This window comes from Dasypus novemcinctus, chromosome 18 (assembly GCF_030445035.2).
Source record: "Dasypus novemcinctus isolate mDasNov1 chromosome 18, mDasNov1.1.hap2, whole genome shotgun sequence".
NCBI classification, from domain to species: Eukaryota; Metazoa; Chordata; class Mammalia; order Cingulata; family Dasypodidae; genus Dasypus; species Dasypus novemcinctus.
The window spans coordinates 71,379,459-71,395,288 of record NC_080690.1 but is presented as its reverse complement, the minus strand read 5'-3'; the positions used below and the strand labels follow the sequence as shown (position 1 = coordinate 71,395,288).

Genomic DNA, 15,830 nt, shown 5'->3' with positions numbered 1-15,830 from the left:
TGGGGCGCTGAGCTGGGGCAGGAAGTGAAGGAGGCGAGAGGGACCGCTGGGGCCCGGGCAGAGGGGCGGCCGTGCAAAGGCCCTGAGGCAGGGGCCGGCTCGCGTGCTGCGGCAGCAAGAGGAGGCCTGCGGCTAAGCGAGGGGGGGTGGGCAGAGGCGGGTGGGGGGGACGGGCCGGGGGCCCCGGCGAGGACCCTGCTTTTCCTTGAAGGGAGACAGGAGTCACATGCGGGTTACAGGCAGAGGAGGGTGGGATCCAGCTGTCCTGTTAACGGGGGCACCCCTTCCCCACCATGCCAGGAGCCCCAGAAGTGTATGGCTCAGTTGCTCTCTCAGTGCCCAGCAAGGGGCCCCAACGCCCGCACACAGTAGGTCCTCAGTCAATAGCAATCCCTCCCCCTCCTTCCTGACCAGAATCTCAGTGCTGGCTGGCTGAGGGTAGCCCATGCTGTGGGCACACAGTAGGACCACCATAAATGGCAGCACGGGCCCAGGCTATATGCACCTAGTGGGGCCACTGTGTGTGTGCAGTAGGGCTGCTCTAAGTGGCAGTGGGCGCCCAGGTTGCTGTGTGCAGTGGGACCACCGTGAACAGCCGTGTGGGCCCCTGGCAGGTGCGGCGATGGGTGCCTTGGGCCCGTCTACCAGGGCGCCGGGGGCCGGGGGGCCGGGGGGCCGGGGCGGCCTTGGGGCAGACTCCAGGGCACCCCTGCTACTCACATAAGACAAGGTGCTGGTAGAGGCCTGAGGAAGCCACAGGACACAGGACACAGGACACGGACCAGGACACGGAGCAGCACAGCACATGGAACGTGGACAGACACCAGGTGACCCGGCGGTCTTGGCGGGGCCGGGGAGCCCGGGTGGGCGGGGCAGTGGACTGTGGGGGCCCCTGGCGCCCAGGCACGCCCCCCTCGCCCCCTCCTGAGGGGCGTGGCCTCCCGTAGCCGCCCCTCCCGCCTCGGTTTCCCCACCTTTAGCCCAGGGCCGCATGCCCGCCTGCCCCCTGCCCTACCGAGCGGTGGCATCTGCAGAGGGCCCAGCTCCGGGCGTGGAACCACGCGAATGGCCAGCCCGGCGGCCCGCCTCGGCGGAGCGCTGACACGGGCCCCTGCCCGCCCCGTCGTGAGCCGGCCCTCGGGCCTCTGCGCCCTCCAGCCTCCAGCCCAGCGCTACACCAGGTGCGCGGGAGGTGCTCCAGGACACTGGGGCCCTCCGCGATGAGGGGCGAGCGAGGCTGGGGCACTTACCGGGACTCCGGGATCCTTCCTGCCCTTCGGCGACGCGGCCACGTGCGCGAGGTACTGGATGACCTTCTTGGTGTTTTCCGTCTTCCCCGCGCCAGACTCCCCACTGCAGGGAGGGGCGGGGCAAAGGGAAGGAAAGGGGCCGGGCAGCCGGGTCAGGGGGCCCTCATCCCCGCCCGTACCCCGCAGGGCCGCGCCCAGCCAGGTCCCCTCCTCCTCCAGGAAGCCCTTCGGGATTACTCACGTGCACAGAATGGACTGATCCTCACGATCTGTGGAGGACGTAGGGGGCGTGTCACGGGGTCCCTCCAGAACCACCCCTTTTTCAAAGTCATTCCCGAGGGCTAAGGGAAAGCCTGGGCTTGGGGGCACAACGCTCCCAGATTTTAACATCCCACCCCGACCCGGCCCCTTGCCTGCTGTGTGACTCTGGAAAAGCAGCTGCCTCTCTGAGCCTCAGTGTCCTCACCTGTAAAGCGGTGCCAGGAGCCCAGTGAAGCCCTAACTGAACGGGGTAATTCATTCAACCAACGTCAGCGTGAGCGCCTTCGCCGGCCGCCCCGCGCTGGGGGGTGAGATTCAAGACCCCCGAGCGAGCTCTGGCAGGCTCAGACGATATGGAACAGGCCTGCGAAACGGCCGGGCGGTGGCGGGGGCCTGCTGGGGGTCGCCGGCCCAACTCGAGGGCAAGCGTGGGCTCGGCCCCGGGCACCTCCCGCAGGGCCCGGCCCTGGCCTGGCACGACTGGTCCCCCAGTGCCCGCGGACCCTGCTGAGCGCAGGCCCTTGGGCCTCCACGTGGGCAGGACACGAGAAACACGCCAAGTCAACCAAAGACAAGTTCTAGAAGCAACTGGAACTGGCAAGAAAACTCCGCAGGTGCTCGGAAAGGACGCCAGGCAAGGCCTGGAGACACCAGTGCCTGTCACAGCCGGGGGCTGCCGGCAGCTGGGGGGCTGGGGCCGGGGACCACGCAATGCCCACCCGCCCAGGACAGGCCGCTCAGGAGGGCCCCGCCCTGCTGGGCCTGGAGGCCGGGAAGGCGCGCTGCCGAGGCCCTGGGGACGCAGGACAGACAGGCGGCCAGGGACCTGGAGCGCGGGAGCGAGGAGGAGCGGGCGGGGACGGCCCTGGAGGCTGGAGCAGAGGTGTGGGGTCTGTGACTGGCCAGAAGCTTCTGGAGCATCTCAGCCAGGAAGAGCGCTGCCTCAGCAGGCCCTTGGGGAGAGGCCTTGCAGACGTGGGTTCGAGGCCTGGCCGCCTCTCTGCCTTGCCAAGAGGCCTCGGGACAGTCTCTGAGTTGCTGTACCTCAGTTTCCCCAGCTGAAATATAGGGCTCAAACCAGGCCCCTCTCCCAGGGCCATTGTAAGAACTCAGAAAGCTCTTAGTGCCCAGCACAGGACACCCCCAGGGAGGCGGCGGTGGGGACTCTGGGCTCAAATCCCACCTCCGCCATCCACCAACTGTGTGGCCGCCTCAGTTTCCCCATCAGGAAATCGGAGCTAATTGGAGAATATGTGAAAAGTGGCAGGCACGCAGTAGGCACTGACCCTTGCTTACAGCATCATTTATTCGTAATCTTACAACGGCTGACGGATCATATAACCAGATAAAGGAAGGGCCACCTATCGTGATACGTTACGCGTAAATCTCCACTGTCTGTACAAATACGTGACATAAACGCTCTGCTGGTTACACGGGCGTATTAGCTAGTGTGCATCACGCCAGGCTCTCACGTGAGCCTCAGCAGCACCGCCTGGGGGTGCCTGAGGACGGCTGGCCCAGGCCCCGCGGCGTCTCAGCAGGTCTGGGGTGGGGCCTGAGAATGCGTATTTCCAGCAAGTTCCCAGGGGAGGCTGGCGGTGCAGGGACCACATTGTGAGAAGCGCCGCACACACAACATGAATTTATCACAAGCCGCGGCGGAGACACGGCATGCCTCGAACACTATAAACGCACCCCGTGTGTCGTAAACGTGCTGCTGGCTAGGCTCACACGTCCCACGGCAGGAACAGGTGTACACTGTTCTGTGTTTAATACATGTGCTAACATGGCCTAGCCACTAAAGCAGGCGACCTACGACACCCACAACGAGCGCCCCACGTGGTCAGAGCTGCAGTTACGTCATCTTATAGGTCCCCAGTGCCGAGGGAAGGAAGGTTGCGAGCCTGGCTGGCCCCGCGCGACTCCCAGCGGTGCTCAATGAGTCGGGGGAGGACCTGCTGGGGCCCCGGAGCCGCCTCCTCCCTGGCCCCCCAGGAAATTCCACGGGCTCTGAGATCCCCTGAGCTGCAGCCCCAGCACCCCACTCACCCTGGAGCATGCTTCGGTAGGCCCCCTCCGTCACCGCGTACACGTGGGGTGGCACCTCGTGGCGCTTCTTGCCCCGGTACATCTCCACGATGGCCTCTGTGTAGATGGGCAGCTGCTTGTAAGGGTTGATGACCACACAGAAAAGGCCAGAGTATGTCTGTGGCGGGCGAGAGGGGAGAGGGCTTCAGCTGCTTGCCCGCTGCCCAGAAGGTGTACAGCTGTGCAGGTTGTGCACTGCACAAGGACAGTCATCTATGGGGCTGCCACTCTCACCCTGACCGTGTCGATTTGAATACTTGTTATGAATGTCTTCAGGCTGATGGTAAAAACGAAGCTTGTGGAAGGGGTGCCTTTTCCAAATTGCACAAAGGTGCTGGGATGGACGAGGATTCACCCTGAGAAAGAACGTGGCTCTGCGACCAGCCAGCCTGGGGTCAAAGCCTGTGGCTGCCCAGACTTACACGTGCCTGAAACGACCATGGCCAAGGGCGCCCAGAGCAGCCCCCTGCAACGGCAAAAGCCTGGAAGTGACCAAACGCCCGTCACCCGGGGACTGGCTAGAAGAATTACTGAATGTCCAGGTACTGGACTCGTGCGGAGGTCCCGGGGCACAGAGCAACGGGCCATCTCCTGAAGGCCGGCGAGCGGAAGGAAGCGCGGTTGGAGGCACGTGCCGGGACTGCCACGGGCATCGAAGGGGCTGGGGGGGTACGTATTTGCTTTAAGGCGCAGCAGCCATCTCTGGGAGGATGCCCTGGGCACCCACCACAACCGAGACAGCACGACATATCTGGGACTTCCACAGACGACAGCCGCACAGGGTGGTGGCAGGCTCTCACGGAGCGGCGTGAGATTCCAGGTAGGGCTCGCGAGAGTGACGACGTTCATTCCCGGATCTTTCACAGCCTCGCCACAGGCCCCGATTCCGCGCTCTGTGCCCCGTGGGCCCAGGTCAGGGTCTCTGCAGGGTTGGGGGTGCCGCAGAGCACAGCCTGGGGCCGGCCGGCCAGGGAGCGAGCTAGCTAAACCAGTCAGTCAGCCAGGTAACCACTCACCCAGTTAGTGGCACACCTAGTTAACCATTCACCTAGGTGGCAGCTTATTAGCCATTCAACTAGTTAGCCACTGAGCCAATCGTTTGACTTGGTTAGCCACTTGGCTAGTTAGCCCCCTAACTAGTTGGCAACTTAGCTAATTAACCATTTAGTTATCCCTTAGCTAGCCATTTAACCAGTCAGTGGGCAGTTAACTAGTTAGCAGCTTAGCCAGTTAGCCTTCCAGCTAGTTAGCAGCCTAGCTAGTTAACCCTTCGACCAGTTGGTCAGTTAGCCATTTAACTAGCGGGTCACTCAGCCCGTTGCTTTGCTGGTGAGCAGCTGGCTGCCTGTCTAGCCAGGGGTGGCCCTGCCGCCCTGCCGGCTCCCAGGAGCAGGCGGGTGGCCGGGCAGGAGCGGCACAACCGGTTTGCTGGGTGTCGCCCCCCCCTCCGCAGGGGTGCTCTCCGAGGGCGGGGCAGCCAGGCCACATTCCCCGGGAGGGTATCTCATGGCTGTTGGCGCCCTGGCCCCCTCCTGGTTGGCGGAGCACCCACTCCCCACGCCGCCCCCGCCAGCCCCCTCCTGCCAGCCACGCCTGGTTGCCAGGGCGACTCCCTGGGGACGGGAACCCGAGCTGGTCACCAAGCCCAGGGGGCAGAGGCTGGTGCACCCAGAGGGGACCGGGGACACCTGGGCCCAGACGGAAGGGTCTGCAGCGGCTGCTGGGCCCCGCCCTGCCTCGCTCAGCAGTGACTCTCGCCAGTGTCGGGTTCCTCCTTGGGAAAGGGGGGGCCAGCCGGCTCCTTACAGAGGCTGGGGGGCTGGGGAGGTAACGAGGCCAGGCAGGAAGGCACCCCCCACCTCGGAGGGAAGCGCTCCTCTCAAAACCACCTCACCCTGGATTGCAATCCCGATGAGGCATTCTCTAGCGGGCTGTGCCTCCATGCGAGGGACTTGCCCTCTACCAGCCTCAGTTTCCAACCCTGGAAAACGGGGCTTTGAACCCAGGCCACCTAGAAGGGTTTTTAACATTTTTATCAGGCTGCAATATTTTATGCGACATCAAATTTCCCACCTTAACAGCTTTCAAGCACACAATCCGGGTGCTAACTGAGTTCACACTGCTGTGCCAGCCTCACCGCCATCCACCACAGCACCCAACAGGAGCCCTGTGCTCCCTAATCCCCCAGCTCCTGGGACTCCGAAAACTACTTTCTGTCCCTACGGATGTGCATGTTCTAGGTATCTCATACCACTGAGATCGTAAGCTATTTGTCCTTTTCTGCCCGGCTTACTTCACTCAACAGGACGTCACGGTTCCCCCGTGCTGCAGCATGCATCAGAGTGAAATGCAACAACGCGGGAAGCAGACTCGGCCCAGTGGTTAGGGCATCCGTCTACCACATGGGAGGTCCGCGGTTCAAACCCCGGGCCTCCTTGACCCGTGTGCAGCTGGCCCATGCGCAGCGCTGATGCACGCAAGAAGTGCCCTGCCACACAGGGGTGTCCCCCGCATAGGGGAGCCCCACGTGCAAGGAGTGCGCCCCGTAAGGACAGCCGCCCAGCACGAAAGAAAGTGCAGCCTGCCCAGGAATGGCGCCGCCCACACTTCCCGTGCTGCTGACGACAACAGAAGCGGACAAAGAAATAAGACGCAGCAAATAGACACAGAGAACAGACCCCCGGGGCGGGGGTAATTAAATAAATAAATAAATCTTTTTAAAAATCTTTAAAAAAAACAAAACAAAGGGAAACACAGATTCTTGGTGCCGCTGATAAGGATAGAAGGGGTCACAGAAGAACACACAGTGAATGGACAGAGAGAGCAGACAGCTGGGGGGGGGAGGAGGTAAAGGGGAGAGAAATAAATAAAAAATAAATCTTAAAAAAAAAAAAAAAAGAAATGCAACAACGCATCTTCCGGAGACTCACAGAGCGGGGAGAGCATCGTGAGGGCTCAGTGAATGGGGTCCCTCCCTGCCCAAGACCCAGTGAAGGGATGGCGACCCCGGGTGACCCAGGCGAAGTAGTGGCCTCCTGGTGGCAGAAACTGGGTTTTCTTCACTTGGCCATCCCCACCAATGAATACTCATGAAGCATGGGCCCCAAGACAGCAGTGCAGGGCTTGAGTCACATGCACTTTCTAGCCGGGTGACTGCAGCAGGCACTGGCACCTCTGGGACTGCCTTGTCCCCGGCTGTCAAATGGGGATGGGAGCGGAGTTTCCCACACAGGTTGCCGGGAACAGTTGACAAGCTCATGGAGCACATACAGCTTAGCACAGACCCTGAAACACCACACTTGACCCGTCAGCCACTGGCAATGAGTGGAGGGCCAGGGCCTTGCCCTCTCCTAGCTGTGGGAAAAGGGGGGATCCCTACCTCACAGCCACATAGGGAAAGGGGGGATCCCTACCTCACAGCCATATGGGGAAAGGGGGAATCCCTACCTCACAGCCATATGGGGAAAGGAGGGATCCCTACCTCACAGCCATATGAGGGGGCTCATTGGAAACACGTTTTGAACAACGCCTGCCAGAGAGCAGCGGGCATTCTCTAAGTGCTAATGATCATGATTAAGACCACTTCTCCTCCCAGTTGGGCTTCTAGAATCTTCTATTTTGTTTCCATTTCTCATTTCCCAGTTCTCTGGCTCCCTGGCCAGAGCCTTAGCTCAGGCCTCACCATTTTTTTCCTGGACTTTCTCAATAATCTTCCTCATGCAGTGGACAGGAGGCAGGGTCTGGAGTCAGGCTGATCTGGGTTCAAATCCCGGTTTAGCTGGTTCTTAGCCATGGGGCTTTGCCCAAATCGTGTCCCCTAAGTCTCAGTTTTCCCACCTGCAGAAGGGGATGACTATAGATACCTGACAAGGGAGGTACAAGGGCCCATGGGCCCATGGTGAATATTTATTAACAAAGGGTGGCTCAGCACTTCTGGTGGTAACTCCAACCTCCTGGCTCTGGGGGAGAGACCTTGAGGGGGACCCGAGAGGGCAGCGCCTGCTTCCCCAGGCTAGTGAGGCAAAAGGCATGTGACGGGGTGGAAGGGGCCAGCGCCAACCCATCCAGGGGCAGATAGTGCTCGCTTCAAATCCCAGCTGCCAAGCACCACCCCACTCAGAACCTCAGTCTCCTCCTCTACCACATGGGGGTCAAACTTTATAAAATATTCTAAACCTGTGTTTTGTGACCCTCAACAGGGTGACAGTGGGACCAGTTTAAAGGGCCAAGGCTGTGAGGTCCCCAGGCTAAGGTCGTGCCAGCAGCCTGACTGTGGGGCATGAATCTTTCAGGGCTGCGCAGCCTGGCCCAAGTCACTTCACATTCCTGAGTGGTCAGTGTAACACTTTGAACGGTGCTTCGCACATCCTGAGTGCTCAATAAATATTTGCTAGCCACCCACTAGTAGTATTTTTCATTACCGTTGCCCACATTCTTAGTCAGTCTCTCGACTCCTGTTTGCTCTCAGGTTAAATGGACTTGATAACCCCTTGGCTGCCCATTAGAACCGCGCTGGAAGCTTTTGTGAAATTCCAAGGTCCGTGTCACCCCCCTCCCCCGGGGGCCCTGATTTGAATGGTCTGGGGGGAGGTGCTGCCAGGTTGCTAAGGCCGAAGCTGGGCGGTGGGCACTGCCTCAGGATCCACCCAGCACAACGGAGGGGCTGTGTAGGATGGAAGCGCCGGCCAAGTGGGAGGGCGGCTGCCTCGCACGGTCTGTGAAGAGCAAGCCTTCCAGCAGCCTAAAAAACATGTACCTCTCTGCCCCAAGCGGCCACTACAAAACAGAAGACTTCCGAGCCAAGCAGGGGGGTGAAGGACCCAAATTCCAACGGGAAAGCCTCTTAAGCTAGGCCAGGACCAGCAAAGAAACGGCTGCTTGGGGAAGAAAGCATGAAGAATTCAGTGTCGCTGTTAGAGCAGCGAAAGGCCTTGACCCGGCACTTGGAGCAGGAGGCAGCCCTCCCACCTGCCCTCCTCCCTCCCCCATCCTCGTCCTCGTCCTCCCCCTCCCCCTCCCCCGTCCTCCTTCTCCCCCTTCCCCGTCCTCCTCCTCTCCTCTCCCTCCCGCCCTCGGCTCCAGATGATATTTAGAGTCTGGGATGCCAGAGGAGAGTCAATGAAAACGCAGCCAATAAACAGAAATTTCGGTAAGGAACTGGCAGCAAGTGTTAGTAATAAAGGCAAATTTTCTACGGAAACCGAAGGAAAACCGTCTTCCCTGGCACAGTGCAAGCCTCCCACCCATAAAGTCAAATTCTCCTGGCGCTCCGTCACCAGGCCCTTCACAGCCAGTGGTGGCACGTGGCAGGGTGCCTCCAGGTGGAGCGGCTCCGGTTAGCAGAGCTCTGGGAAACAGATGGGACCCTGTCTCTCTCCCACGAAGGAAGAGCAGCCCCTCATGCAGGAGCGAGTGTCCAATCTCGAAATTCCACGCCACCTAGTTTGGCACAAAATCATGCCTCGAGTGCACTTACAAGCAAAAGAAAACCATCTACTGAGAGCTGCACGGTGCAGGCAGGTGCAGACATCCCACTTAATGGTGGAAACATGGATGTTATCCAAGGAAATCCATCTGGATCTTTACCCAGATCTGCCACGAGTGTGGAACCAAACACCCTGTAGAGTGGGCACAGTTTTGCTGTGAGCGGGGCGTTTGAAGAATGGTTCTCTGCACAAAACCCAAAAGGAAATGAGCTAAGTCCAGAGACCTGTGGCTGTCACTGCCTGGATGGCTGGAGCACTTCCTCTAGTTACTTACTGCTAAAAATGTTCAAAACACCTTTTCCAGGAATGTAAAGTGTGTGTACATACACTGTATATAGTAAATACCTGTCACCCCCAACTGTGGCGTTCCAGGAAATATTCACTTACCTGTCAGAAAATAATTTCACATGGAATCATTAATTTAGCTATTAATTTCCATTGTTGTGAAAGTGCATTAGGTGTACCTCCACAAACTCCGAAGTTCCAGTCCTTAACCAAGCTTTAGGACGACTGTTACTTTGAGCAAAAACACAGAATAACCGTTTTTATTATTGGTGCCTGTCTTTGATTAGTAACATAGGACAGGATACTTGGAATTTTACAATTAAAGATAATATTTTTACTTACAATTAGTTATGTGAGGTGATTTTCCTATAGTGCTCTTAAACACCTAATTTTATAATTCTAAAAGATGACACAAAAAACCCTAAGGACAAATTTATTTTATCCTATTAATAACTGACTGATCTTTTAACTGTGTGCATGAGCTGAACATATTCATTCTTCCAATTTGGTCTCTCAAATTTCACTTTTTTTTTCTACGAGTAATTTTAATTTACTACATTTTTTTGCAAAATTTGGAAATACAATTTACTGTACAATGCATAAAATTCCTTGCAAGTCTTATAAGTTGAAAAGTACTTTCTACATATCTGAATTTAGAAGAAATTATTTTAGCAGATTTTATTTTTTTATTTTATTTTATTTTTTTAAAGATTCATTTATTTATTTAATTTCCCCCCCTCCCCTGGTTGTCTGTTCTTGGTGTCTATTTGCTGCGTCTTGTTTCTTTGTCCGCTTCTGTTGTCGTCAGCGGCACGGGAAGTGTGGGCGGCGCCATTCCTCGGCAGGCTGCTCTTTCATTTCACGCTGGGCGGCTTTTCCTCACGGGCGCACTCCTTGCGCGTGGGGCTCCCCCACGCGGGGGACACCCTTGCGTGGCACGGCACTCTTTGCGTGCATCAGCACTGCACATGGCCAGTTCCACACGGGTCAAGGAGGCCCGGGGTTTGAACCGCGGACCTCCCATATGGTAGACGGACGCCCTAACCACTGGGCCAAAGTCCGTTTCCCTATTTTAGCAGATTTTAAAGCAAACTACCTCACCTAATAAATAAAAATTGTGGTAATTAAACTACAGTTTGACGTAGTTATGAGTAGATTAAGAGAATATCTAGTTTTTTCCTACTCATTTTCTCTCTGTATTAAATGTTTTTTGTTTTTATATTTTTCTGTATTAAATGTTGAAACACCATTCAAATCACAATTAAAAGCCACTGAAAATATACGGTTTTAATGCACAGCTTATTATGTAATTGAACATATGCAAAAAATTAATTATACAATTATGGTTTCTCCAAAACCTTGACTAAAAGACAACTTTCAATCACTGTCATTTTCAGTGTCACAGAGTATTTAGTAATAGACCTCTTTGATTGCCTTGCAGCCATACTCAGTACTTCTACTGAATATCTAATTTCTGTTCAATTAAACCTAAGAAAACTTGGATGTTATTTTAAATGTACAAGCAGATACTTTATATTTTAGGTAATTTCTAGCTTCTTGATTTTGACAGTGATCAACTTAGAAAATTGTGGCTCAGAATTTTCTAACTCTGAAAGTTATTTATGCTTATACTTTATAATTTTTTTTCACTAGTATCTTTTTTTAAAACTTTTGATGGGTATAAATTCAATGTAAGTAAATTTTGCTTACTGTATAATTTCTTTCCTTATTTTTATTATTTTCTTCTGATTATTTTTTCAATCGTATTGGTTAAAAATAAAATGATATTGGCCGAAACTAGAATATAAACCATAACTTTAGAAGACTAATGCAAATATTAAAATTCCAGCTCAGTAATTTGTTCTGTCCTATTTGTTAGACTTTCACTCTTGTTATCTAATACTAAATATACTTTCAAGTTATATATTTTAGGTGCACATAATTTCTTGTCTGCCAAAGAAGATCATTTTAAATTAAACAAACTGGCTCATGATAATTTTTCACCAAATTTTACAGCAGCAAATGTTTAAATATATTATCCAGAAAATAAATTGGTATGAAGTCAGCTAATTCCAGAGTCCTGAGATTTTTAAAAAGTGAAAAGGTGGAATATATATGCATTATGTAACATGGTGTGACAATGTATTTAAATGCATTTTTATATTACTTGCATGTATTATTCTCAGTTTATTGTGCAATGGTTCAAGTTTTTAAGAAATTTTCCTAGATCTATGCATCATTCATTTTCTTTATAAATTCAGTGTTGTATATTTATTGCCAGTGTTACAGAATAAAAAATGACTTAAAGCTTAAGTTAGGTGTAAAAATTGCAAATACATTTTTCTGAAAATAGCTTGAAAATAAGGTAACTGTGGCTATTACTGTCTCTTTTCCACTATATATATTTTTATGACCAATGTCTTAATTTTGTAACCTATTCAGTAAAGACATAAAACATAAAAATGCTAAAAATAAAATATAAAGGGCTGGACCCGGACTCCCACGCACCACCTCGGTCCCGCCTCAAGGCCGCGCCGCAAAGGGCAGAGCGGGAGCCGCCCCGCAAATGCGCGCGCAGCGCAGGGGCGAGGCCGGAGGCTGCGACCCCCGAGCTTCCAAGTCCCCTTATTTGTGAGGAGAAGACACCGGGCTACACGACCGCGAAAACGCGTGCAGGGCGGGGACACCAACAGACCTAGCTGGGGGCCCGCGCGCTGCCGCCTGCTCTCCTCCCCAACCCGGAACGAGCGCACGGGCTGAGGCAGGCCCGGCCCTCCAGCCCACCCCGCAGGGGCGTCGCCCCGTTCTCAGAGCCCTGGGGATGATGACCCTGGAGAATGAGGGCCCTTTCCTACTTGAGGCAAATACTCCGGTGCCGTGCCCGGGCCGGGCCCCCCACGCGGCGTGCCCAGCGCCTCACCCCCAGGGGCGCGCCCGTTGCCCGGCAGCTGGCGCAGCGGGCCCGGGGGTGCGCGCCCAGGCCGCCCCGCACTCACGTAGATGAGGCCCGAGTAGTAGCGCTCGCGCAGGTTGTGCAGCACCGAGGCCTCGTTGAGGCACGTCAGCTCCGCCATGTCCTCGGCCTTGCTGAACTTGGGCGGGTTCATGCGCTGCACCTGGTCCCGCGGCAGCCGCAGCCGCCGCCCGCTCTCCGCCAGCTCCACCTCGGCCTCCTCCTCGCCCTCGTCGCGCAGCGCCGCCGCCTCGAACCCGTGCAGCTCCGACGGCACCCACACCAGGCGCCGGGCCGTCCACTCCACCGGCGGGGAGGCGCCCAGGGCCCCGGGGCCCCCTGCCGGGCCGCGGGGCGCAAACAGGAACGGCTGCGCCGCCTCGGGCACGGGGCCCGGCCTGGGGGGCGCCTTGCGCCCGGGCACCGACAGGGTCATTGCTGCCATGGCCTGCGGGGGACAGGGGAAGGGGGCAGGTCAGGTCAGGTCACGTCCCGCTTCTGCAGGATGGGTCAGCAGCCCGCGTTCGCGCCTTCCCGGCGCCCAATGATAAGCACCGCACGGGCCAGGCGCCCTCCTGGACATGGGTGGTTCAGGACGCAGCCAGGAAAAGACCGCGCCTTCCAGAGGCTTCCCTCCCAGCCCTGTGCACCCCCACCGAGCGCCTCACCGCGTGGCTGCCGAGCTTGAAAGGAGACCAGTGCAGCGAGGACATGAATTTTTAATTTGAATCAACTAAATTTAAACATACATTGCCACGTGTGGTTGGCGTGCACTTGAGAGGTGGTGAGTCCCAGCAGCCTTGGCCCCGGGGTGTGAGCAACACGGGGATTTCAAAGGCTGCGTGCGTAAGAGCCCACCTTCCCAGGTCTATGAGGATTCCATGTTGAAATGATTTATTGGATGTACTGGGTGAAATAAATTAACATTAATTTCACTTGTTCCTTTTTGTTTTTTTAATGTGGCTACAAGAAAACTGTAAATTACACCTGCAAACTGTAAATTACACCTTTGGGTGCATTCTATTTCTATTGGACAGTGCTGCTCTAATCCCAGGAGACACATAAAAAGATAAATAAGTAAATTACATCGTGTGGTAAGCGGTGATAATAATCAGGCGAAGAGGAGGGGTTAGGGTTGAGGGCTGCTGAGATTTTAATGAGCGTGGCCATTTGAATGAAGAGCTGAGAAAGAGGAAGAGAGCGAGCCACGGGGAAGGTGACGGTAAAGCCTTGCAGGCCGAGGGCCTGCCGTGCAAAGGGCCTGAGGCTGCACTGGGCCTGTCTGTCTGGGGTCTGGTGAGGAAGCAGGTGTGGCTGGACCCAAGAAACAAGGGGGAGAGGGCGGGAGGTGAGGGTGGGCAAAGGGGCAGAGCCTACCCGGCCTGGGGCCATGGGGAGGACGTGGCTTTGACACCGAGATGACACTCAGGGTCCCTGACTGCCTGCGGACTGCCTGCGCCAGCAGAACAGGCCTGTCGCACTGCCCCTGGCCCCCAGCTTCCTCTCTGTGAAATAGGTAGAAGGGCTGCACTCATTCACGCCTGCCTGGCTCAGGCTGTGCCTGCGCTGCTGAGGAGCGTCCGGGGACCCCACCTGCAGGAGCTCCCGGTCTGGGGGAGACCCAGCACCACCAGTGCCCTGCAAGCTATAGGAGGCAGCCCAGCGCACTGGGTGAGCCAGAATGTTCTGGACCCCCCTCTAGCCTCGAGGAAGCTAGACCACACCACCCCCAGGGGAACCCAAGCACTGGCCAGGAAAACATGCCCCCGAATCTCCCTGCTCCTGCAGAAGGTGGCCCTGCCCCAACTCGTCGCCTCAAATGCCCCCGGCACTGGCCTCCGAGTGTCAAAAACACCCCAGCATTTCTGTCCTCCTCCCGCCTTAGTGCCATACCTCTGCCCACCAGCCTAGAGCATCCGGCCACTCCCCACCCACACCCCCTCTCCCCTGGAGACACCCAGACCTGGCTCGGGGGCCCTGTCTTTCCTGGGGAGACTCCCCACCGAGACACCCAGTCCTGGTTCCCAGGACTCTTGTTGCCGAGCACTCAGAAGCTTTGACCCTGTGTCCTGCTCTCACAGCCCAGAAGGTTCCAACGTCCACCTCTTGGGCCCCAAACTCCCAAGGCTGGCCCCAGGCCTCCAGTGTGCACCTTTATCCACGCAGAGCCACCCTCCATCCCGGGACTTTACCCCCCACCCCACCCTCTTCCTCTCTAACCCAGTGGCCTTTGACCAGGAAGAGTTTGGAAGTTTTTGCAATCACCCAGCCCGGTGCCTCCCCGCCTCCCCTGCTGGAGTCGGGAGCAGGGGCCCCAGGCCCCTCCCCCTCTGGGCCCAGGGGTCAGCCCCACCCAGCCCGAATCCTTTGGGAGCCAGGCATCTGAACCCCCGGCTCCCTCCCCGCTTGGGCCCAGGAGCCCGGGCCCCCTCCCCTCACCACGCGGGGCCTAGAGGTGAAGATGCCCGGCTGGAGGAAGGCCGCAGTGGACGAGCCCCTCTGCTGCCCCGCCCTCCCTCACCGGCAGGAACGCCTCTGCCAGAGTGCATTACTGTCACCTGGGCAGGTGAAAGCACCTGCCCTGGGAGGGGCTGGATTGCTGGGCTCGGAAGGGAAAAGGAGCCAGGGATCCACCCCTGGGGCAGGGGTTGGGGCCCTCAGTTTCCAGCCCTCTGACCTCAGCTTGGAGCTGGAGTTCAGGGATCCAGGCCCCAGCCCCCTCCTCCCTCAGACCAGGGGTCCAGGCCCAGCCCCTCCTCCCTCAGACCAGGGGTCCAGGCCCAGCCCCTCCTCCCTCAGACCAGGGGTCCAGGCCCAGCCCCTCCTCCCTCAGACCAGCATTCCAAGCCCCCAGCCCTCCTCCCTCAAACCCAGAGGTCCAGGCCCAGGCCCTCCTCCCTCGGACCAGGGGTCCAGGCCCAGCCCCTCCTCCCTCAGACCCAGGGATCCCAATCCCCTCCTCTCTCGGACTCAGGGGTCGGGTCCCCAGTTCCTCCTCCCTCGGACTAAGGATCCCGGCTCCCAGGCCCCTCCTTATGAGACCCGGGATTCCCCAGTCCCAACCCCCACACCCCCTTCCCCGGATCCCGCAGTCCGAGCACTCAATCCCCATCCCCCTGGGACCCACCGCCCTTCCAACCCGCAGATCCTCGGGGATACCTGGAGGGCGGCCGCTTGTCCTGAAAGCGGGAGATGGGGAGGGGCGCCGGAATCCCGCGTCCGCTTCCAAGCGCTCAGGTGCAACTACCTCGGCAGCCTGGGCGGGGCGGGGCCACGCCGCGTCACGGGGCGGGACCCCGGCTCTGACGTCACCCAGCACCTGCCCGACTCGGGCAGCGGGTGGGTGGGAGCTGCCGGGCCCGAGGCTGGGTGGCCAGGGGGGTGCGGGCTGGGAGAGGCGAGAGCGAGCCTGCTGCCAGGTAGGCGGCGGCGGCGGCGCCAGGGTCCCTCCTCCCCGGGGCGGGCAAAGGCCAACGAGGCGCGGCGGGATGGCTGAGAATTCCCGGG

The 15,830-nt window shown here is 57.3% G+C and overlaps 1 protein-coding gene and 1 pseudogene across 2 annotated transcripts in view; one reads left to right on the top strand and one right to left on the bottom strand.

The window, feature by feature from the left end:
• MYH14 (myosin heavy chain 14) overlaps positions 1–15,592 on the bottom strand; it is a 92,462-nt gene extending 76,870 nt beyond the window's left edge. Inside the window, exons 1-6 of one of the 2 annotated variants that reach the window (XM_058280676.2) lie at positions 15,483–15,592; positions 12,367–12,771; positions 3,561–3,717; positions 1,492–1,519; positions 1,251–1,353; positions 721–744 (exon numbers count right to left, since the gene is read on the bottom strand). In XM_058280676.2, the coding sequence (XP_058136659.1) occupies positions 721–744; positions 1,251–1,353; positions 1,492–1,519; positions 3,561–3,717; positions 12,367–12,768 (714 nt within the window). In that variant the 5' untranslated portion in view covers positions 12,769–12,771; positions 15,483–15,592. The remainder of the gene's footprint in view (positions 1–720; positions 745–1,250; positions 1,354–1,491; positions 1,520–3,560; positions 3,718–12,366; positions 12,772–15,482) is intronic. The other variant, XM_058280677.2, reaches the window with a different exon arrangement.
• LOC139436919 (zinc finger C2HC domain-containing protein 1A-like) lies at positions 4,039–9,294 on the top strand (annotated as a pseudogene).
• Positions 15,593–15,830: the final 238 nt, after the last annotated feature.